The sequence below is a fragment of the Rana temporaria genome, chromosome 3 (genome assembly GCF_905171775.1).
Source record: "Rana temporaria chromosome 3, aRanTem1.1, whole genome shotgun sequence".
Classification (NCBI taxonomy): domain Eukaryota; kingdom Metazoa; phylum Chordata; class Amphibia; order Anura; family Ranidae; genus Rana; species Rana temporaria.
The window spans coordinates 113504753-113530094 of NC_053491.1; the positions used below are offsets into that span (position 1 = coordinate 113504753).

The window sequence follows — 25342 nt, forward strand, 5'->3', positions numbered from 1 at the left end:
TTTTACTGATGATTAAACTCACACCGTACTTTTGGCAAACTCCTCATTGTATTTTTATCACTTACTGGGAAACATTTCATGTGATGCTGGACTTTTGGCCTACCTGACAATCTTCCATAGTTTAAAATTAGATAAAAGATAAAATATAATTTTAAAAGTTACTGGGCCAGATTCAGATAGGTCAGCGGATCTTTAGATCCGATTAAGGGCCCTTTCACACGTACGGACAAACGGTCCGTTTATTACAAGTCCTTTACGGACTTGTAATGTATCCCTATGGGATTGCAGACGTTAGCGGATGATGCATCCGCTAACGTCCACAACCATCCGCGTCCGCAAAGATCCGCTCTTGCGGACGGAAGAAAACCCTATTTTTCTTCCGTCCGGCGGAACGGATCGGATGAATGCGGACACACGGTCCGTATTCATCTGATCCCCCCATAGGGGAGAGCGGAGGAGAGACAGGGCGGTCTCTGCACTGTGTGCGGGGACCGCCCTGTCCGCCGACAGCTCAGCGGGGATTAACGGAGGAATCCCCGCTGAGCCAAACAGGCTAACGGAGCGGATCAATACGGATCCGCTCCGTGTGAACGAGCCCTTACGTTACGCCGCCACAAGTTTTTGAGGCAAGTGCTTTATTCAGAAGTGGTGACCGGGAGCTGTGTGTGTAAACACACAGCTCCCGGTCCTGTCAGGGAGAGAAATGCTGATCTTCTGTTCATACAATGTATGAACAGAAGATCGGTCATTTCCCCTAGTGAGGCCACCCCCCCTACAGTTAGAACACACCCAGGGAACATACTTAACCTCTTCACTGCCAGTGGCATTTTTATAGTAATCCAATGCATTTTTATAGCACTGATCGCTATAAAAATGACAATGGTCCCAAAAATGTGTCAAAAGTGTCTGAAGTGTCCGCCATAATGTCGCAGTACCGAAAAAAAAGAAAAAAAAAATTGCTGTTTGCCGCCATTACTAGTAAAAAAAAATATTAATAAAAATGCCATAAAAATACCCCCTATTTTGTAAAGGCTATAACTTTTGCGCAAACCAATCAATAAACGCTTATTGCGATTTTTTTTTTACGAAAAATATGTAGAAGAATGCATATCGGCCTAAACTGAGGAAAAAAAAGTTTTTTTATATATTTTTGGGGGATATTTATTATAGCAAAAAGTAAAAAATATATTTTTTTTTTTCAAAATTGTCGCTCTATTTTTGTTTATAGCGCAAAAACTAAAAATCGCAGAGGTGATCAAATACCACCAAAAAAAAGCTCTATTTGTGGGGAAAAAAGGATGTCAATTTTGTTTGGGAGCCACGTCGCACGACCGCGCAATTGTCAGTTTAAGCGACGCAGTGCCGAATCTCAAAAAGTGCTGCTCTGGTCTTTGACCAGCAATATGGTCCGGGGGTTAAATGGTTAAAGTGGTTGTAAAATCAGAAGGTTTTTTATCCTAATGCATTCTATACATTAAGATAAAAAAAGATTCTGTGTGCGGCAGCCCCCCTCAGCTCCCCTAATACTTACCTAAGCCCTATCTCTATCCAGCGATGTCCACGTGTTCCTCTGGGACTCTACTTCTGATTGGCTAAAACACAGCAGCGATGCCATTTTCTCCTGCTGCTGTCAAGTCAGTAAGCCAATCAGAGAGAGTGGCTCTTGACAGGAGGGAGGAGCCAAGAGAGCCGAAGAGCGACCCGAGAAGAGGAGGATCCAGGCTGCTCTGTGCAAAACCACTACACAGTGCATGTAAGCATAATGCCTCGTACACACGATCTGATTTTCCGTCGGAAAAACCTTGGATGGTTTTTCCGACGGAATTCCGCTCAAGCTTGGCTTGCGTACACACGGTCACACAAAAGTTCTCTGAACTTTCGTCCGTCAAGAAAGCGGTGACGTACAACACTACAACGAGCCGAGAAAATTAAGTTCAATGCTTCCGAGCAGGCGTTGAATTGTTTCCGAGCATGCGTCGGAATTGCTACAGACGATAGGAATTTTTCCTATGGGAAAATTTGAGAACCAGCTCTCAATCTTTTGTTGGAGGAAATTCCGACAGGAAAAGTCCGATGGAGCATACACACGGTCGGAATTTCCGTTGAAAAGCTCACATCGGACATTTGTTATCGTGTGAAGGGGGCATCACAAAAAAACGAGACTTTACAATCACTTAAGGCCCCTTTCACACGGACGGCTGTTTTGCCGCAGCTAAAAGCATGTTTATTTTTTGCTGGAATTCAAGACTCCAGGCACAGCGATTAGCTGCATTTGTACAGTGCTTTTAGCTGCGGTTGCGTTTAGCCGCGGCACGATATTGAACGGGGATCCGACTTGGATCACTGCCAATACCAAGCAGCGTGTTTGGTATGAATCTTGAGGGGGAACTCCACGCCAAATTTCAAATAAAAAACTGGCATGGATTCCCCCTACAGGAGCATACCAGGCCCTTGGGTCTGCTATGGATTTTAAGGAGAACCACCGTACGCCAAAAAAAAAACGGAGTGGGGTTCACCCCAAAATCCATACCAGACCTGTATCCGAGCAGCAGCCCCTGATGGTCAGTAAAGGGGTGGGGACGAGCGAGTGCCCCCCTCCTTAACCGCGCCAGGCCGCATGCCCTCAACATGGAGGGTAGGTGCCCCCCCACCCCAAAGCACCTGTCCCCATGTTGATGAGGACAGGGCCTCTTCCCGACAACCCTGGCCGTTGGTTGTCGGGGTCTGCGGGAGGGGAGCTTATCGGAATCCGGAATCCTCCTTTAATAAGGGGGCCCCCAGATGCCGCCCCCCCCACCCTAGGTGAATGAGTATAGGGTACATTGTACCCGTAGCCATTCACCTGGCGGGAAAAAAAAATTAAAAAACACACTACACAGAGTTTTTAAAGTAATTTATTAGTCAGCTCCCGGGCCCCCCCCCCCTCTCTTCTTTAGCTCTTTTACGAGGGAGGCCTGCTTCTTCGATGTCTTCTGTGGGGGGTTCCCGGTCTTCACCGTCGTCTGGTTCTCTTCCGCCGGGGGGGAAGTTTTATTCTCTAGCTCTTTTACAGCGGCCCCCTCCCGGGCTTCTTCGATGTCTTTGGCGGGGGGGGGGGGGATGTGCTGGTCTTCACCGCCGTCTGGTTCTCTTCCGCCGGGGGGGGGGGGGCGCGCTTTCTTCTTTAGCTCCTTTACAGCGGCCCCCCTCCTGGGCTTTTTCTACGTCTTCTGCCGGGGGGTGCCCGGGCTTCTGTCACCTTCTGCCTTCTTCTTCGATGTTGACACGTCGCTTCCTCGCACCGATTTATATAGGCCTCTTATGACGTCACAGTCCCATCATGCTCCGGGTGCACGGCCTATATAAACCAAACAACCAAAACAGTGACAGTAACCAACCAACATATGTAGCAAGGGGAGAACCAGAATCGTAGTCAAGCCAGGCCAGGGATCATTAACAGGAGATCAGCAGATGGGGAACCAGGAATAGACAGACAGGGACATGAAGGAAGGAATCAGGCTGCAGGGAAAGGATCCAGTGATGTAGGAACAGATACAACGGGTTCAGGTATCAGGGCACGAGGACAATACCAGGGCAGTTTGTGAGTGCACTTGCCGGGTATTTGTACACATCTCCTGCAATCAGTCCCAGGTGACGCCTAATTTCAGGAGACGTCGGCCCCACACTGCCAGGAACCCCCCGCTGGTGGACGCCAGTACTGCGGCCCAAAGATCACATAATACCACCACCAGGGGAGAGCTCCCCTGGCAGTTCCAGACTGCCAGGAGACACCTGCTGGTGGACCACAGTACTGCACGCCAAATATCAGGCAGTGTTACCAGCGGAAGGAACCTTTCCTGACAGTTACATGGAGAGGTAGGGGAATGTTAATGTCAAGAGTTAGTCCCAAGGCCTCAAGGCACGATACCTCGTTTCCGAGGAGATATTAAGATTGGGGAGGCTCCATGGTCTCCAATCAGCATTCTTATAGAAGTTATCAAAACATTCCAAAAAATAAAAAAAAATATGAAAGTAGAGGCAGGAAAGTAGGAGAAAAGGCCGGAGTTGATCTTCTTGGTCTGGACCTCCAGCCATTAATTTATTTATTTGAAATGTTTAACAAACAGAATGTTCCTTTAGAGTCGGTTCACACAGGGGCAACACGACTTCCAGCACAACTTTGGAAGGCAACTTGGACACGACTTGAGTATGAATCATCAGGCAACTTACAAGGCAACTTCAAGTTGCCTCCAGGACAGTACAAGGCAACTTCAAGTCGCTTCCAGGACAGGAGGCTTTCCAGTGGCCAATCAAACAACAATCAGCTCTGTGGGAGGGAGGGGTTTGCCTGGGAAATGTATGTTATCTTCCTGTATTGTTGCTTCAGTTAAGACAGTGATCAGACTTCTGAGGCGACTTCCATTGAAATCTATGGGTACAAGTTGCCTACAAGTCGGATTGAAGTAGTACAGGAACCTTTTCTGAAGTTGGAGTGACTTCAGTAGTGTACATTAAAACGGCTCCATTCACTTCCATTGATTTTCCCAACCGCGCGTCCCGGATCCCAGGTCGCCCAAGTGTGAACCGGCTCTTATTGAACCCAAGACATAGTATTATATCAACAAAATGGAAATAATAAAATAAGCATAGGGCACATTGACAATGACATAAGTAGCAGAGCTTCGTCAGCAGACTTGAATACATGATAAAGGAAAGGAGTTGCGCTAAGAACACCTTATGGATACATAACCATAAAGATTGCTATATGAAAAGTCCCAAGTTAATATGAACCTGTGAGGGTGGTGAATAAATAATGAAATGGATTGAGGATCCCGTGACCAAGTCTTCCTGAAGACGAAACGTTGGGAGGCTGACGTGCTGACGTCACCGCGTATCGAGGACGCACCTCGTTCTGTTTGCCGGCCGGCTGTTTGTTATATGCTGCTCTTATACTACTTAAGTGTAAGTGTTTTTAACCATTTTTTTACATTAAACCTGATGGTACTTCACTTTGCGAGCCCATTCTCTTTCTTATTGGTATCTGCCATCTGATCCTTGAATTGGAGAACACGTTTATGACGCCACATCATTGCTTGCTTAAACACTGCCTCTATGTCTAACTGATCCCTAGAGGATCGCTGGGCTCTGGTAAGGGTCAGTGTGTCTCTGTGGTGGTGGTTTTTCCTGATTTCACTTCACGTTGTCTGTCAAGTGTTCACTGGGAGAAAGTCCAAGTGTTTTATGTTTTGCCATATGGTTTTGCACTATTTTTTGCTTTTTCCTTTTTCTGGCTGCTGCGCTGTGTTTGATGACATCGGAGCATCTTGGCAGAAGCTTGTCCTGATTGGAGCACTGATTGGATATTCACTGTTTTATGCCTAGCTTGATCCACCTGGATCTTTATTTCTGGTAAGGGTCAGCCTAAACTTTGGATATGCACCTATCCCAGCCGATTTTTTAGCACCTCAATAACGGATTTCGGATGTTTATTTTATTTATTGGACATTTTTCATTATTTATTCACCACCCTCACGGGTTCATATTAACTTGGGACTTTTCATATAGCAATCTTTATGGTTATGTATCCATAAGGTGTTCTTAGCGCAACTCCTTTCCTTTATCATTTATATATATGTTGTATAACATTTTGAGTTTGCTGCTGGTCTTTCACGTTTGTTTTGGTATGCGCATTATTTTCACTATTTTCTAGACTTGAATACATACAGTACAGAGAAAGCTTAATAAAATAACAGTATTCAGTCTATAACGCCCAAAACCCAGAATATGGAATAGGCATCGTAGCCTTCAACACATTAATTAATTTTTAAAATTCAAAGCAAACTTCCCCATCCATCCATGTTTCTATGCTTTATATTGTTGAGAAATCACTTTAATAAACAACCCCCTAGCATTTCTGGCTGTGGCCATTTTGCGTAGGGGCAAATGATTCATGTAGTATTTACTTCCTAGAATCCATCTGCCCTTAGCTCAAGCATGCATGCAGGGGAGTGTGCTTAGCTGAGAAAAGACCTCCCCTCTCCACCCCTCCTGAAGACTCCTGGGATGTATGACATCATTTGCCTAGACAAGAAACCGGGAAGTAACTAAAGAAAATGTAGAAAAAAACATAGTTTTAAAAAAAATATAGGATATACTTTCCTATCTAATTACTAATCCATGAGGATTAAAAATAGTCAATGTTGATTGGGGAGAGTGAAGTTCCACTCTCAAGTTTGCCTTCTGGTGGCTGATACATTACAAGTCTCTGAGACAGTGTTGGTGGTTTACAGTCACTGTTCAGTAGCACCTCTGTATTCTGTGTGTGCCGCGATGGCTGAATAGAATAGCCGTGAGTGGAGATTTCTCCATCCACACTGTGCTAAGTGATTGAGTACCAAGACACATCTTGATTTCAAACGATTCCAATTCATCTCCCGGCTGTGTACTTCCGTAAAATACGCCGGCTATTCTCTAAGTTTATATGGAACTCAGTACAGTCCAGAATTGGCTACGGGACATTATCCCTTCCAAAAAACAAAGGTGGAGTAGGGGGAACAGATGTCTCTATATATCATAAAGCAACTATATTAACACAAATTATTGACTGGTTCCACCATTCCGAATCCAAGTTATAGGTACAACTATAAGGTCACATAAACCCTATAGATTTATGTGCACTTCCATGGACTTCTCTACGCAGGGACCTTTCAATACCAGCAGATATCACTAGGCAAACACTGCATTTATGGGATCGTTTGATACCCATTTACAGAATATCAAAACAATTGAGCCCTATGACTCCTTTCTTTGGAACGCCAGATTTTTTACCAGCCTTACACTCAATTACATTCGGCCCCTGGTATAAACAGGAACAGAATTGTTCAAGTCCTTCAAAGAGACTCACTATCACTGGTAGATTCTCCATCTACAATGATCTCTCATAAGCCGGCGCAGTGGTTACAAAGACATCAAGCTTTATGTTATTTACGATCAATTCCATCAAAACAAGTTATCTATGCTAAACCAACTGCGTTTGAATCTCTGCTCCTGCAAGAAGAACCAATACCGCATTCGATTTCCGTATTGTACTCTATTCTCTTGTCAACAATTCATCCAGAACTCCCCCCGTATACACGAAAATGGGAAGAAGAACTCCAAGAGAACGTAGCTCTATTGGACTGGCAAAAAAGTTTCATTTTGACCCATAAAATGTCAATAGATACAAGAACCCAAGAAAAGGCGTATAAACTGGTGAGCAGATGGTACAGGTGCCCTTCTATCATGCATCAAATCAACCAGGATATATCTGATATCTGCTGGCGTTGTCATGAGTCAAAAGGAAATATACTACATATCTGGTGGGACTGTACCCCGGGGAGAAAGTTCTGGAAACAAAATTTTGACCTACCGTATTTATTGCGGTATACCGCGCACCCCTAAAGTGGCCCCGAATCCTGTGTAAATTTTTATTTTTTTGTACTTACAGTTTTGGTGTCTTGCGCGGCGTCCATCGGCGGCCTCGTCGGGTCCGGCGTCCATCTGCGGCTTTGGGTGTCCTCTTCGTCGGGTCCAGGGTCCTTCTGCGGCTTCGGGTGTCCTCTTCGTCGGGTCCGTCTGCGGCTTTGGGTGTCCTCTTCGTCGGGTCCGGGGTCCGTCTGCGGGCTTCGGGTGTCCTCTTCGTCGGGTCCGGCATCCTTCTGCGGCGTCCTCCCCGCTCGTTTCCCGCGCCGAGTTTAAATACTGCACCAACATAAACAGAGCGCAGTACACTCGTGTATTGTCGGGCAGGCTCGGCAACACTCGCGCTCACGTCCTGTACGTCCAGGACATGAGCGCGGAAGGAGCCGAGACTGGCCGACTATACCCGAGTGTACTGCGCTCGGTATATGTCGGCGCAGTATTCAAAACTCGGATCGGGAAAGCGGGTATCGGCGTATACCGCGCACCCACGATTTTGCCCTGATTTTCAGGGAAAAAAAGTGCGTGTATACGCCGATAAATACGGTATATGAAAAGTTAATGGATACAACTGTCCACGCATCACTCAGAGTGGCTCTCTTAAACATGATTCCAGGATCTCTAAAGAATGCAAAGGAGGATGTGCTCAGATATTTCCTCGCTGCAGCCAGAGCAGTTATCCCTCGATACTGGAAATTAAGGACAGTACCTTCCCTGGGGAAATGGGCAATAGAGATAGATCTTGTTAGAGATTTGGAAGGTCTGCTGGCACGGGAGTTGGGAAGGGAAGAACAGTTCTCTCTTACTTGGTCCGTATGGTCCGAGTTTAGAAAATCAGCGAAGTTCCCTATTTGGGTTAAAGGGAATTAGACCATTGTGTAGCCATGGTGGAGGGATTATAGTTATTAGGGTTTTTTTCTTGTTTGTTATGAAATTATTATATATTCTTTTTTTTTTTTTATTATTATTTTGTTCCTCCCTCTGTTTTTTTTTTTCTTTCTTGTATTCTTTTTCTTTCCTATGAAGATGATAGGCACGGTAGATCCGAAATAATTTATAATGTATTCAGATTGGTAATGGTCATTATTTACGTTTACCTGTTGTATATAGGGAATCCCATGTAAGATGATTATAAAACAATAAAATAAAATTGTAAACAAGACACATCTGGGGTTGGAAGTGTAGGGATTGAAAATACATACAGTACGTAATTCTTGATTGAAGTAGCCAGATTTCCATGGATCATAAATCCTTATTTTTGCACAGGGCAGCTATCATACTTTTTTGTATGTACATGATTACATCTACCTAAACAATGAAATACTGGGCCATATTCTTATAGATCTCTGGCGGCGTAACGTATGTCCTTTACGTTACTCCGCCGCAACTTTAACTGGCAAGTGCCTGTTTCCCAAACCACTTACCTGTAAACTTGCGGCGGCGTAGCGTAAAGTCCACCCGCGCAAGCACTCCTAATTCAAATGATCCTGGTAGGGGGCGTGGATCATTTAAATTAGGCGCGCTCCTGCGCCGATCGTAATGCGCATGCTCCGTCGGTTAAATTACCCAACGTGCATTGCGCTAAATGACGTCTCACGGACGTCATTTGTTTTGACGGTAACGTAAATGGCGTCCATCGCCATTCACGGATGACTTACGCAAACGACGTTAAATTTTCAAATTTCGACGTGGGAACGACGGCCATACTTAACATTGAGTACGCCGCGTATCGCTTACGGAAAAATCACTACGACGGGCAAGCGTATGTTAGAGAATCGGCGTGACTAGTCATTTGCATATTCTACGCTGACCGCAAAGGAAACGCCACCTAGCGGTCAGCGTAGATATTGCAGCCTAAGATACAACGGCGCAGGCCGTCGTATCTTAGGCATGTTTAAGTGTATCTCAGTTTGAGAATACACTTAAACATAGGACGGCCTTAGAATCTGACTTACGTCGGCGTATCTGCTGATACGCCGGCGTAAATTCTTTGAGAATATGGCCCACTGTCTCTAGAGTCAAGTTCAAGCCGTGATTTCACGTACACAGAACTTGAAAGGTTTTCAACATTACTGTCAACAGCTACAGTGAAAATTCATCAGATACGTCAAACATCAAAGACAAAATTAACTCAAACAATGCAAGTTCCTGGATATTTTTCCACGACAAAAAGTACTACGGGTTACCATCATATAACACAGGGGTAGACAATACACTTTGATGGTTAGTCAATAAAGAATAGTTTTTAAGTTTACGCTGTCATATTTGTTTTTTTAACTAATATTTAATAATGAGCTTTAGAACATTCACACCTGAGCGCAGCATCTCTGTGCGTTTTCTGGTGTTTTTTTCCGTGTTTTTATGTGCGATGTTGGCACAGTTTTATGTTATGCCGCGTACAGACGGTCGTTTTTTGTGATGAAAAAAAAACGACGTTTTAAAAAACGTCATTTAAAATGATAGTGTGTGGGCAAAACGTCGTTTTATGTCTTCAAAAAAACGACAAAAAAAAAATTCGAACATACTTGAATTTTTTATGTCGTTTTTCAAAACGTCGTTTTTTATGTCATAAAAAATGACCGTGTGTGGGCAAAACAATGTTTAAAACGACGTTTTTAAACCCGCGCATGCTCAGAAGCAAGTTAGGACGCGAGTTTGAATGGAACAGAGTGCCGTCGTACGTGCTGAACGTAACCGCGCTTTGCTAGAGCTTTTGGAAAAAACGATGGTGTGTATGCTCCGTCGTTTTTGAAAATGAAGTTTCAAAAACGTCGTTTTATTTCATGATTTAAAACGTCGGTTTTTTCCATCACAAAAAACGACCGTCTGTACGCGGCATAACATAAAACTGTGCCAACATCGCACATAAAAACACGAAAAAAAAACACCAGAAAACGCACAAAGACGCACGGTATAAAAACGTACATGTTTTTATACCGTGTTTTTGAGACAATAGAGAACACTATCCTCTGTTACAGCATTTGTTGCTAGGTATTTCAGCTTTTTTTGCTTTTCCATTTGCTTTTATTTTTTTATTACTATTAATATTCTATTATTATAATTTTTTCAGTTAGGGTAAGGGGTAAAGCCCTGTACACACGATCGGATATCTGATGGAATCGAATCCGATGGATTTTTTCGTCGGATATTTGAGGAAGCCGACTTTCATCAGTCTTGCCTACACACCATAAATCAAAAATCTGACCGTGAAAAGGAATATATAATTCCTTGGAATTCTTGGAATATAAAATTAATTCCAAGAAATTTGGTGAAGGTGATTGGAAGGAACAAACATCAATGTTATTGCAATAAACCTTCAAAAAATAAAAACAAAAATATCTTTGGTTTTATTTTTTATTTTATTTTTTATTTATTTTTTATTTTTGTGTTTATTTATTTTTATTTTATTTTTGGTTTTATTTTTACATGCATATTTTCATCTATATAGACTCTTGAGGTCTTTATGAGACCATTTGGTGTTTTTTATGGACTTTATATGATTTTTTATCACTAGTGTTGAAGGTTTATTGCAATAACATTGCTGTTTGTTCCTTCCAATCACCTTCACCCAATTTCTTGGAATTAATTTATATATTTATTCCTTCATACATCACACCAATCTAATTCAATTTTGTGTGTCACATTAGTCACTGTGATATGCGACTTTCAGGTTGCGCATTAATATATATTCCTTTTCACATTCTTTATTAGTTTACTATTCCAACTAAATTATTTAATTGCAGCACCTTCCATTTATTCATTTTAACCCTTGCCTTTGATCAAGTCATACGTGAGGTTTTGTGTGATAGATTCTTTGCACCTGGTAGCACACTTTCTTTGGGATAGCGCGGATCAACTCCACTTACAAAAATCCAACCATGCCAAAACGCGGTGACGTAAAACACTACGATGTGCTAAAAAAATGAAGTTCAATGCTTCCGAGCATGCGTCGACTTGATTCTGAGCATGCATGGATTTTTGACCGATGGACTTCCACACAGACGATCGTTTCTTTCTATCGGTTTTTTATCCATAGGAAAATTTTAAAACATGTTCTATTTTTTTTTCACAGATGGAAAACAAACCGATGGGGCCCACACACGATCGGTTTGTCCGATGGAAACAGTCCATTGGTCTGTTTTCATCAGACAAACCGATCGTGTGTACAGGGCCTTAGAGTTAAGGTTAGGGTTAGGAGTTGGGGATAGGGTTATTTATTTATTTTTATTTTTCAGTTGGGGTTTGGGTGTTATTACTACTACTACTACTACTACTACTACTACTAATAATAATAATAATAATAATAATAATAATAATTAAATAAATAAATATAAAAAAATATACAAATAAATTAAAATAATCATAAATAAATTCAAAAATTAATACTGAGTAATAATAAATAAAAAAATAACCCCTAACCTTACCACCTAACCCTTAAAAAAAAAAAAAAAAAAAAAAAAACTAAACACCCTAACACAAAATAAATAAATACAAATATTATTATTACTATTTTTTTTGTTCAGGTTTGGGTGTTCATGTATTACTATAATATTATTATTATTATTATTAATAATAATAATAATTGTATATGTTTTAAATGTTAGGGGTTAATAATTATTTATGTATTCTTGCATATTATAATTTGTTTTTATTTATGATGATATTTAGTTATTTGTGTATTTATTTTACATATTATTACTGTTCACATTTAAAAAAAATTCATTTAAGCAGAAAAGCTAAAAAAAAAAAATCACAAATGGCACGTTTCCATTAATTTCTATGGAAATAAAAACACTCCAAAAATGCTCACATCTGCCTGATTCAAGCTACCAAAAAAGTTCCAAAACTTTTTTGAGCTTCAGGCGTTTGGCATCAGGCGACTTGGAGTGGAGATGTGAACCATCTCCATAGAGAATAATAGATTTTGTTTCTCCTCCAGCATTTTGGAGCTTCGAGCTTCAAGCTACAAAATGCTGAGGTGTGAATGGGGCCTTAATGAGCAAGCCCTCACAGACCTTTATAGCTGCAAGCACCGTGAAACAATTAACCCTCAAATTGCACAGCAGAAACACAGAAGCCGTTTTAATTGTTATCTCAGCAGCTCAGCTTACCCTGCTCTCCCCTCTCCCAGAAGTGACATACCAGCCTCCTAATATCTATCAGGGTTCCATTAAACTGTAGGGTTCCTTAAGATGTCGCTAGGGTGTCCTTGAGCTGTGGTTGACTGACCTCAAATTTAAAAAGGTACCTGCACAATTTAACAGAGCTTGGTAATGCCAGCAGCATGAATGACACCAATTATCCTTTTACCTGTCTGTAGGGGTGACATTCTGACCACCGCTATAGGGGTTCTGTTCTTCCCACTAACTACCAATGTAAGGGGCGTTTTTACCATTGACCCTCCCCCATGAATTCGTTTTAAAAGGGTTCCCCAAGACCTGAACATTATTTTCCTTTAGGGTAAAAAGATTGGGGAAAGCTGCTCTATTGTAAACACATAGTAGTTGCTGTGGGATAGAGAAGGAGGGTGAGCTGAGCTGCTGAGATATAAGAACTTGATTAAAGCTCCTGCCAAGAACGCTGAGGATGAATTGACTACTATTTACTCATTTGCCTTCTCGTTCCCAGCCCATGATTCAGAAAGTACTGAAGCCATGGTGTTAGCATAAAAGCCAAGCAAATAGCATTTCCAGAAAGATGTCAGCAATGGCAACTCCCATATATATCTTAGGAAAGATTTACTTTTTGTTTACTGTTCTGGATTTCCATAATCTGACACAGCAGGAAAAAACAAATATGTGTTCATTTTTACCAGGGTCACAATCTACAACAATTTTACCAACTACTGTAGGAAAAGCGACAGTGAAAACAACGACACAGCAACCCAGATCTTCTGAACATGCAGCAACTTCAAGGGAAACAACACAATCTGTTCCAGAAACTCCTGAATTATCTACTATCAGTTATTATACAACGACTGGACACGATTCAAGCATTCCAGGTCTGTTAACATTAATTAAAGTGGCAATAGAGATTGAGTTCCAGGTGCTAATGATAAGAAATCCACCCAGTGGTATGATATAAGCACAGCTGAACCGTGCTGCTGTCTGATGGCATGGGATCAGATGCAGGGGCGGACTGACAACTCATGGAGCCCCCGGGCATCATGGGAGATTATGGGGCCCCCGGGCAATAGGAGATTATGGGGCCCCCAGGCAATAGGAGATTATGGGGCCCCCAGGCAATAGATTATGGGGCCACACAGTATACACACACATACAATATACATACACAGTTATACACACACAGACACACAATATACACATACACACACACTGAAAAGGTACTGGAGAGGCGGGGCAGCTATAATCTTGGGATTAAAAAAAACAGATTTTTACATACTGTCCCTGGTTTTACTGAGGCTGGCAACCCTAGTGGCATGAGGCTCTCGGGCAGTGGCTCCAATAACCCACATATGCTCTCAATTGAGTTGCTGGTAACTTATTGAAAAATTCTTTATTAAACAGTACAAAGTATGAATGGTTGGATAGCAACGTTACCACACTAGCTGTGAGGCTGGCTCGGGCACTGATGGATCACTTTGTCAGATCGGGAAATTCCAAACATGGCGGCGCCCCTGGCCATGGATGCTACCATGCAATGCCAACTGCAGTGTATTGTGTGCCGTGCCCGCCGGCATGAGAAGATGGTGTCACTGTCACTGGCAATGATGGTAGCTGACATAGCTGACTATGTCCAGCGGGCAAGCGCAATGGTGAGCGGCAAGGAGGAAGGCGTCGCAAAGTCTGAACTGAGGTGTCCAAGAAGGAACCAGCCGTGGCCAGCATGGAACGCAAACGTCCCTGTTGCCGTGACCTAGCCGCTCATTTGAGAGTATACGTGGTTTATGGCAGCCACCATTCATTACTTCCAGTTCAGCTTCTGAGCGCTGTTAGCCCCAATTGTCTTCATTAAAGCGGTGGTTCACCCTCAGTAACAACATTGTAGGATTAAATTAAGCATAGTAGCGCGAGCTACAGTATGCCTTTTTTTTTTTTTTTTGCCCCGTACTCACTGTGTAATCCTATAGAGAAGATTCCGACTCCCCGCGGGGAATGGGCGTTCCTATCCAGAGGGAAGATGATTGACGGCCGGCTATGGCACGTCACGCTCCCCGAAGATAGCCGGAGTAGATCTCAGCTCTTCCCGGCGCTAAACGGCGCCTGCGCACAGACATCGGAGCTGACTGCGCAGGCGCCGTGAAGAGCAAACACCTATTTCGGCTATTTCCGTGAAGCGTGACAAGCCATAGCCGGCCGTCAATCACGAGCCCTCTGAACAGGAACGCCCATTCCCCGGAAACTTTACTACTCGATTACAGAGTGAGTATGGTGCTAAAAAAAATTATAAAGGCATACTGTAGCTCACGCTACTATGCTAAATCAAATGCTAGAAAAAAAAAATGTTTTAGGGAGAACCCCCGCTTTAACTAAAGTGGAACTTCACTGCATTTGAGCACCACAGGCCAAAAATGCTATTCAATTACTTTAATATTCAAAGCAAACTCCTCAATCCCTCCATGTCTCCATGCTATATTTTTCTGAGAAATCACTTTGAAAAACACCCCCTAGCATTTCTGGCTGTGGACATCTTGAGTAAGGGCAAATGATTCATGAAGCATTTACTTCCTGGAATCCATCTGCCCTTATCATAAACATGCAGACAGGAGGGTGTGCTTAGCCGAGAAAACCCCTCCTCCCCTCCTGGGATGTATTACATCATTTGCCTAGTCAAGAAATCAGGAAGTAACTGGTTAAAAAAGTTTAAAATTTGTAAATATGCTATACTTTCCTATCTATTTACTAATGCTAGCAGCATAAGGATTAAAACTAGTCAGAGTTGATTGAGAGAGTGAAGTTGAGGTTTTAAACTTTTCTACAGTTTTTTTATTCTACACAGTATGTTGTACTGTATCATACGGAATACAATATCAGGAGATGAAACACAACTGCAGTTTGTATGCAATCCACTGATCTGTAGTTGTAGAGCAACTCCAAGGTGGATTGATTCCGTGCAGTGTTTCCAGTAAATTGTGTAACAATCTTTGCCTGTTTGATCAAATGTACGGGATATGGGAAATTATTTTCTACACACACACCTACACAGGTTAAACTGGATGGACTGTTGTCTTTATACAACCTTACCAACTATCTCATGTAGACCTAGAAACTGCAACAACAAGCCTTGAATAACTGACAGCTCAAAATACTTGAATTATTAGCTGCATTTATTTTATTAGGAATGTATAACAAATGACCCCAGCTTCCCCCTCTGCCCCCCTGCAAGTCTCCCACCACCCCACACCACATATGTACAGGGAGACATGCTGCAAACACCCGGCCCCTTTGCACACAGTTCCCACCACTCCACACCTCCTGTACACTATCAGATCCCATGCTGTGGCTGGAGATGGATCTCTTCATGCCGGCTGCAGATGTTCTCCCCTCGGGCACTAGGGTCTAGCGGGCACAGCACACTCTTCTTGCCCCACTGGAAACAAAGAGATTGCTCCTAGCTGTGCATGAAGGGGACTATGCTAAGCATCAGATTTTCTGGGCTGTTGGATTGCACCCCGGCTCAAGTAAAACTACCTGGGCTGGGGGAAATAGGGCACACATGTCTTCATCAGAGGCCTGGGGCTGCCAGGTACCTTCAGGATATGTTGTGGAACCCTCCTGTATCTCCCCTTTGCTGTGCCATATTTCTCCCCCGAGGATCTTCCCTGCTTACTGGGCCACATTATCCTGAGGATCATTTCCCCGTGCTGTGCCTTATTGCCACTCTGAGGCTTTTCTCGCCTTGTTGTGCCATATTATCCTGACGATCATTTCCCCTTGCTGTTCCTTATTGCTGCCCTGAGAATTGTCTCAGCTTGCTGTGCCATATTACTGCCCTGATGATCACCCTGAAGATTATCCCCCCTTTGCTCTGTCTCTTTGCTGCCCTGTGGACTATCTCCCTTTGCTGTGTCCTATTGCCATTCCATGGAATGTCAAACACCTTACTCGGACATATTTCTTCTCCACAAACTCTAAGGCCTCGTACACACGATAGGATAGCCAGAGGACAACGGTCTGAAGGACCGTTTTCATCGGTCAAAACCGATCGTGTGTGGGCCCCATAGGTTATTTAACCTTCGGTTAAAAAAATAGGAACTTGCTTTAAAATTTAATCAATGGACGCCTAACCGATAGGTCAAAACCGATCGTTAGTACGAACGACCATCGGTTAAAAATCCACTTCGTTTTTTCAGCACGTCGTTGTGTTTTATTTTACCGCGTTCTGACACAATCGGTTATTTAACCTATGGTGTGTAGGCGTGACGGACCATCAGTCAGCTTCATCGGTTAACCTAGGACAACAGTCCTTCAGACCGGTGTCCTCTGGCTATCCTATCGTGTGTACGAGGCCTAATGCCGATCATGTGTAGGCCCCCATCAGACTTTTTCTGTCTGAATTTCCGACCGCACAAATTTGAGAGCTGGTTCTCAAATTTTCCGACAATTGTCTGTATGCAATTCCGACACACAAAAAAATATGCATGCTCGGAATCAAGTCGACGCATTCTCGGAAGCATTGAACTTTTTTTTTCTCGGCTTGTCGTAGTGTTGTACGTCACTGCGTTCTTGACGGTTAGAATTTTGTGTGACCGTGTGTGTTTGCAACTCAATTTTGAACCAAAGTTCCATTACGGTTTTCTTGTCGGAATTTCCGATCGTGTGTATGCGGCATTAGCCCTTGCTGTGCCATACTTGTGCCCTGAGGATCATCCCCCCTTGCTGTGCCATAGCACTGCCCTGAAGATCATCTCCCCTTGCAGTGCCATATAGCTACTGCATGGACTGTTTATCTGGGCTGTGTCATACTGCTATTCTGTGTAATATCTATTTGTGCAGTGATATATTGCTGTCCTGTGGACTATTTCTCTGGGCTGTGTCCCATTGCCACCCCTCCTCTACACCCAGAATTGTTGGGCAAAGTGTGAAACATTCCTCTCCCAAAACTCAAGCAAATGGTCTCCTCAGTTCCCAGACATTTACAGTATTGTTAAAAGAAGAGGGGATGGTACACCATAGTAAACATAGCCCTGTCCCAACTTTTTTGAGACATGTTGCTGTCATCAATTTCAAAACGATCCTTTTTTTCTTAAAATGCTACATATAACATTTGATATGTTTTTTTTTTTGTAAATACAATACAGTAAAACCTTGTATTGTGAGCATAATTTGTTCCAGAAGGCTTAGAATCCAAAGCACTCTTATATCAAAGCAAATTTCCCCATCCACAACCATTTATTCATAAGTCCTTCAGTTTATAGTCCATATAAAAAGATTATAGCAATGTGATAGGTTGTGTAACCATAAAATGTCCATCCACAAATGGAAGCCTCCACAAGGGGTTTAGAGGCAAAAATCCAGCGGGAGGTACAGAGTATAAAAAAGAAGAGAGGCGCCTCTAAGTGTAGCAATATGGTTACATTTAATGAAGGGACAACATTTATCAACTAACATGGTTGACGATTACAAGAGGCACATCTAAGTATGCAGACATCCGGGGTTAAGCTGTCCACATAGACCACCCTCCGTACCGTCAGTCTTCAATCGTGCCTGGGAAGACTACCGTGCAGTAGAGCGATTGAAGCGCTCGTGGAGCACAGAAGGGACAACGTCGATGGCGGTCAGGAGGATGGTCTATGTGGACAGCTTTACCCCGGATGTGTGTGTGGTATCTCGCACCAAAAAAATTAAACTAAAATTAACTAGAAATGTGCTCAAGCTGCTACCCAAAATAATTAGATGATTATAACAGTGAAACATATGGGGGGTGGGTGCGCTAGCAGAATAGTAGTATATAAATATAACAAGTGCCAAATTATATAGTACAAAAACACCTAGAGATACTAGAAGATCTAGTAAAAATTTCCTTGAATGCAGTAGTGCTTACTGCTGATGATTATCCAATATTACTGTGCAAACCGTAGTGTCTGACGTAAATAGATAGGACCAAGTCCAATGCATGCAAAAAATCAAAATTGTAAAAAAGAAAGAAATCTCATGAATAGTCCTCAAAACTTATTGAAAGATGCGTGCTTCCAATCATATCAGTAGTGTTCTCCCTGAAGTAATATTGCTTGGAAGCATTGAACTTATTTTTTTTCAGCACGCCGTTGTGTTTTACGTCACCGTGTGTAGGCACAACTGCCCATCAGTCAACTTCATCGGTTAACCGATGAAAACGGTCCATCAGACCGTTTTCATCGGATGGACTGATCGTGTGTACAGGGCTTTACTGTACAGGTTTTGAGATTCGCAAATCATTGCATTCTGTTTTCATGTAAATTTCCAACTTTTTGGAAACTGGTCTTGTATATTTTTTTTTATTTACTATGATCAGAACTACAAAATACATTTTAAAATTGTTTACGAAGCTCAATATCTCAATCTGATATTTACACACTTGAATAAACCAGAGCAGTAACTCATCCCCCTGTTTCAATGGTTTCAAATGGCCCCTAAAATCAATTATTTTTGTAGGGGTATCAACCAATTGTCCCCCATGGTGAGGCTGGTAGAAGTCACCCTTCTGTAATACCCAAAATCAATCAATCCATCAGCATTGGGTTCAGTTCTTTGGTAACCATTATTTTGGTCTTTCAATTTTTTTTACATTTAAATAGCTTTAATAACCTTTTCAGATTCTGAAACCATCTTTTTCAGTTTCTCCGATTGGCTTTGAGTGCCCTTTCACTTCTGGCCAAATGCGGTACTGCACACCCCAGAGTCTTGAATCTTGCGAGACAAAAAATAATAGCTTGTAAAGCGCGTTATCGCAATCAGAGTTATTACTGTATTAGGTTAACTATGGTTAATGATTTTTGGGTGATGTTAGAGAAAGTGGTGTAGTTTGCATGTTTGTATTTTCTGTTGTTTTTTTTAATTGGTGTTATTTATTCTATGTAGTAGCTTATTAGGACAGCATGATTGATTACAGTACAGTATTCATTTAGTTCTATGTGTTATTAAAGTGGTTGTAAACCATTACATTTCCTGAGTGTAGCAACTGCCCTAGGTGATACACAGAGAATATGTCAGCAATGGCAACTCCCATACATATCTTAGGAAAAAATTTCTTTTTGTTTACTGTTCTGAAATTCCATAATATGACACAGCAAGAAAAAACAAAATGTGTGTTCATTTTTACCAGGGTCACAATCTACAACAATATTAGCAACTTCCGTTGGAAAAGCGACAGTGAAAACGACGACACAGCAACCCAAATCTTCTGAACATGCAGTAACTTCAAGGGAAACAACACAATCTGTTCCAGAATCCACATACATTTCCACTGATGAAACTAAATTATCTACGATCGGTTATTATACAATGACTGGACACGATTCAAGCATTCCAGGTCTGTAAACATGGCAATAGAGATTGAGGCGCCAATCACAAGAAATCCACCCAGTGGTATGATATAAGCTCAGCTGAACCGTGCTGCTGTCTGATGGCATGGGATCAGATGCTGAAATGCTGAAGACAATTGGGGCTGACAGCACTTAGAAGCTGAACTGGAAGTAATGAATGGTGGCTGCAATAAACCACATATGCTCTCAATTGAGCTGCTGGCAATTTATTGAAAAAATTTATTAAAACAGTACAAAGTATGAAAGGTTGGATAGCAACATTACCACGCTGGCTATGAGGCTGGCTTGGGCACTGATGGATCACTGTGTCAGATCGGAAAATTCCAAACATGGCTGCTGCGATGGAATGCCAACTGCAGTCTATTGTGTGTCGGGCCCGCCGGCATGAGGAGGATGGTGTCACTGTCACTGGCAATGATGGTAGAACCACATAGCTGACTATGCCCAGGGGGAAAGCGCTGTGGTGAGCAGCAAGGAGGAAGTCCAGGACGGAACTGAGGTGTCCAAGAAGGAATCAGCCATGGCCAGCATGGAACGCAAACGTCCCTTTGCCGTGACCTAGCAGCTCATTTGAGAGCATAAGTGGTTTATTGCAGCCACCATTCATTACTTCCAGTTCAGCTTCTGAGCGCTGTCAGCCCCAATTGTCTTCATTAATTAAAGGAACACTAAAGGTTCGTTTTTTATTAGATCAATTGATTGCTGTAAGCTAGAGCATTTAAATATCACTTACCTCGTTTTTCCTTTTGACCTCCAAAATACAGTAATCCCGGTTTGAAAATGCCATTTCCTGTCACTCCTCTTCTTGCTTTCCACCAGCATCTGAGCCGTTTTGCATGGTGGAAAGCAGAATGTGCTCACCCCCTCCCTATGACTACAGCCCTGCGTGAAGATGCTCTCTTATCCCTCACAGGCATGGAGGCTAAGCCTAATGGGAACTGTAGTTCCCATTAGGCCGTGATGTAGCAAGAATGAATGCGCACCGCAAACCAGGAAGTCAGTGAGAATAATGATTCAGGAGTGATGGAGGTGAATAAAGCAGCTTGATTTCAACAGGTATCAAACTAGTTATAATGCAAAACATTACTTTTTACTTTATCAGCTACTGTCAGACTTTAATTTAAGAGGAAAATATTTTTGTCTTTACAACCCCTTTAAAGTGGAAATTCACTGCATCTGAGCACCACAAGCCAAAAAAGCTATTAAATTAATTTTTAAAATGCAAAACAAACTCATCAATCCCTCCATGTCTCCATGCCTCCTAGTGTTTCTGGCTGTAGCCATCTTGAGTAAGGGCAGATGATTTATGTAGCATTTACTTCCTGGAATCCATCTGCCCTTATCATAAGCATGCAGCCAGGAGGGTACGCTTAGCTGAGAAAACTCCTCCTCCCCTCCTGGGATGTATGACATCATTTGCCTAGGCAAGAAACCAGGAAGTAACTAAAGAAATGTAAAAAAAAGTAAAAAATTAGTAAATATGATGTACTTTCCCATTTGCTAATGCTAGCAACATTAAAACTAGTCAGTGTTGATTGAGAGAGTGAAGTTCCGTTTTAAACCTTTCTACAGTTTTTTTATTCTACACAGTATGTTGTACTGTATCATACGGAATACAATATCAGGAGATGGAACACAACTGCAGTTTGTATACACCCCACTGATCTGTAGTTTTAGAGCATCCAAGGTGGATTGATTCCGTGCAGTGTTTCCAGTAAATTGTGTAACAATCTTTGCCTGTTTGATCAAATGTACGGGATATGGGGAAAAAAAATTCTACACACACACCTACACAGGTTAAACTGGATGGACTGTTGTCTTTATACAACCTTTACCAACTATCTCATGAAGACCTATAAACTCCAACAACAAGCCTTGAATAATTACTGATAATGAAATGAAAGTTTATGTGCAGTGAATAGCAGCCAGAGGCTTCCTTCCAATACCGAACTCCAGAAAAATAGCTGCCTGCCAGTGTTATGATCCTTATTGGCTCAAACTACCTCTGGTACTTCCTCTCCTAGCTGTAATTATCAGAGATCGTTTTATAGATAATATAATGACAGTTCAAAATACTTGATATATTAGCTGCATTTAATTTATTAGAAATGTATATATTTAATTGACCCTGGCTTCCCCCTCTGCCCCCCCCGCAAGCAGGCCCGGATTTACTGCCTTTGCCGCCCCAAGGCCAGGTCCTTCAATGCCGCCCCCGCCTGCGCAGTACAGGGAGGACATTATCCGCCGGGGGACTTTTTCGGCAGGACACTGAGAAGCGGGGGGGTTGTTGCTGCCAAAAATGACATTGAGCATTGGGGGGGTGCTGCTGCCGAAAATGACAATGAGAACCGGGAGGGGGGTTGCTGCTGCCAATAACTATCTCACCTCCTCTTCCCTCTGTTTTTTCTCCTCTCACCATCCGCATGACACGGGGGAACTCCCGATATGAAAGTAAAAGTGTCCTCTCCTCTCAGCCGCAGTGCCGCCCCTGCACCCACTGCCGCCCCGAGGCCTGGCCTTGTTGGCCTTGTCTAGAATCCGGCCCTGCCCGCAAGTCTCCCACCACCCTACACCACATATGTGCAGGAAGACATGCAGCCACAGTTCCTGCCACTCCACACCTCTTGCCCACTAGGGATGAGCCGAACACCCCCCTCGGTTTGGTTTGCACCAGAACATGCAAACAGGCAAAAAGTTTGAGCGAACATGCAACCCTATGAAAGCGGATGTTCACCCTAAAAACATGTATATACCATTACATTCAGCATACTTCCGACATGTACAGTATGCTGTTTGTTTTATTTTTTCCGCTGTACATACCGTATTATTGTTCTTTTCCACCCGGCTTCCGGGTTCTCACTCCCGCGGGAGTAGGAGTTCCTATACAGCGGTGCAATGTCACCTGGGACTTAGCCCACATGATTGACGTGGCAGGTAATGCTCGTCACGAGTTTCTGAAAATAGCCGAACTGGGAGTCAGCTCTATACGGCGCCTGCGCACAGACTAGGAGCCGTGTAGAGCTGACTGCGCAGGCGCCGTATAGAGCTGACTCCCAGTTCGGCTATTTTCGGAACTCGTGACGCGCCTTATCCGTCGGGGGGAAGTTTTTATCAAGCACGTCAATCATGTGGGCTAAGTCCCAGATGACATTGCGCCGCTGCATAGGAACGCCTACTCCCGCGGGAGTGAGCAACCGGAAGCTGGGTGGAAAAGAACAATAATACGGTATGTACAGCAAAAAAAAAAAAACAAACATACTGTACATGTCAGAAGTATGCTGAATATAATGGTATATACATGTTTTTAGGGTGAACCTCCGCTTTAAAGTCTAAGGGACATGAACATGAAAAGTGCTAATTTTAAAAGCTTATATGGAAGTTATTGCCATAAAAAGTGTATGTGGACCCGGGTACTCCCCTAGGGATATGTATCAATGCAAAAAAAAAAGTTTTTAAAATTATTGTTTTTTCAGGAGCAGTGATTTTAATAATGCTTAAAGTGAAACAATAAAAATGAAAGATTCCTTTAAATATTGTGCCTGGGGGGTCCCCTTAGTCTGCCTGTAAAGTGGTGCATCTGTGTGATGTGTAGAACAGTGCTGCCGCAAAATGACATTTCTAAAGGAAAATAATTTATTTAAACTTGCTCGTGGGTGTAATGTATTGCCAGCTTTCGGCAAAATAGAAAAATCAGCGTGGGTTCACCCCCTCCCAGTCCATACCAGGCCCTTCGGGTCTGGTATGAATTTTAAGGGAAACACCATGGCAATATTTAAAAAAAAAAAAATCATACCAGACCCTTATCTGAGCATGCAGCCTGGAGGACAGGATGGTGGGGCGAGTGAGCTGAACCATATCAGGCCACATGCCCTTAAACCTGGCCATTGGTTGTTGGGGTCTGCAGGCGGGGGGCTTATCAGAATCTGGAAGCCCTTTTTAACAATGAAGTGACGTCACATGATGTCAGCATGATGGCACAACCTGTACTTATATAACGTCTCCCATCGAGACAGAGCTTTTTTTTCAGGGTCCGTCGGGCGGCGTGATTGACGATGGATGGACATCGCAGGACACTTTTTATTTATTTAAAAAAAAAAAAAGGAATTGTCAAAAACTGTCTATTGTGTTTTTTTACTTTTTGACACCAATTTGGTGAATGGGTAGAGGTACAATGTACCCGATACCCATCCAAATGGGGGGGGCGGGATCTTCCAGATTCTGATAAGCCCCCCCACCCTGATAACCAACGGCCAGGGTTGTCGGGAAGAGGTCCTTGTCCCCATCAACATGGGGACAAGGTGCTTTGGGTGGACCCCAAAAGCACCCTTCCCCATTTTGAGGGCAAGCGGCCTGGTACGGTTCAGGAGGGGGGGCACACACACACACACACACTTTACTGTATATATTATTACATTGCCTGCACTGTATATATATATATATTCTACACTGTATGTGTGTATAACTATATATATATATATATATATACACATACATACACACACACATACACACATATACACTAAACTGCCTGCACGCCACTATTTAACCTGCCTAATCAAGCTCAAGTTCTCTGTCTCCTCCACATTATCACACTACATGCGGCCGCCGTGTAAGCAGCCTTATATAGTGTGTGGTGTGGACTTGGCCCCCTGAGCCATGATTGGCCAAGGACTGCCTTGGCCAAAGACTGCCTTTGGCCAATCATGGCTCTCACAGCAGATCTCGCTGTGATTGGCCAAAGCATGCAGGTCAGGTGCGATCTCCCTGTGTATTATGGGGCTCTCCGCGGCGCTTGAATTTGCCGCAAATGGCCCATATGTTTGGTTAATTTGCGAACAAATAAACACCCGTTAAGGAGATTCACCATCTCTATTTGCCCTGTTTACCATTATCATTGAAAGTAAAAGAAATGCCTACATTTTGGAGTGCACCCGGAAAAGTAAAGGGGGAAAATCTTCAAATGGGGATAGTTCTGGTGACCTGGGGGTCCCCAAGGAATTCCTTTACTTTGCAGGGATTTCCTCTCACTTCATGTTTGGCTATGGGATAGGAAGTGAAGGAAAATCTCTTAAATGGGACACAGATGCCAAAAAATTTTAAATAATCGAATAAAAATATAAGAGTTGTAATCCTCCCTTAATCTATCCAAAAACGGCAAAAAAAGTTTTGCCTATAGTTCTACTTTTATAACGTTTTCTGAATCTTTTTCACTCTGAATGCGGCAGAAAAGAGTACATGGTGAATGTACCAGGAAATGTTTTATAAATACACTTTTGGGTTGATGCAACACAGTACAACTAGTTTGTGTGAGTTTAATCCAAAAATGCATAAACTAATAGGTGTACAAAGATAGGGACACAGAATGGAGACTTAAAAATAGTAAACGTAGGCACTTAGTTGATCACTACATATATACAGTGT

General features: G+C 42.8%; 1 protein-coding gene across 2 annotated transcripts in view; it reads left to right on the forward strand.

Annotated features, from left to right (window-relative positions):
* The window catches only part of IL15RA (interleukin 15 receptor subunit alpha), a 109501-nt gene that overhangs the window by 79348 nt on the left and 4811 nt on the right, over positions 1 to 25342 (forward strand). For both annotated transcript variants that reach the window (XM_040343276.1, XM_040343277.1), the window contains exons 5-6: positions 13253 to 13438; positions 19702 to 19908. In XM_040343276.1, coding sequence (XP_040199210.1) covers positions 13253 to 13438; positions 19702 to 19908 — 393 coding nt within the window. The remainder of the gene's footprint in view (positions 1 to 13252; positions 13439 to 19701; positions 19909 to 25342) is intronic.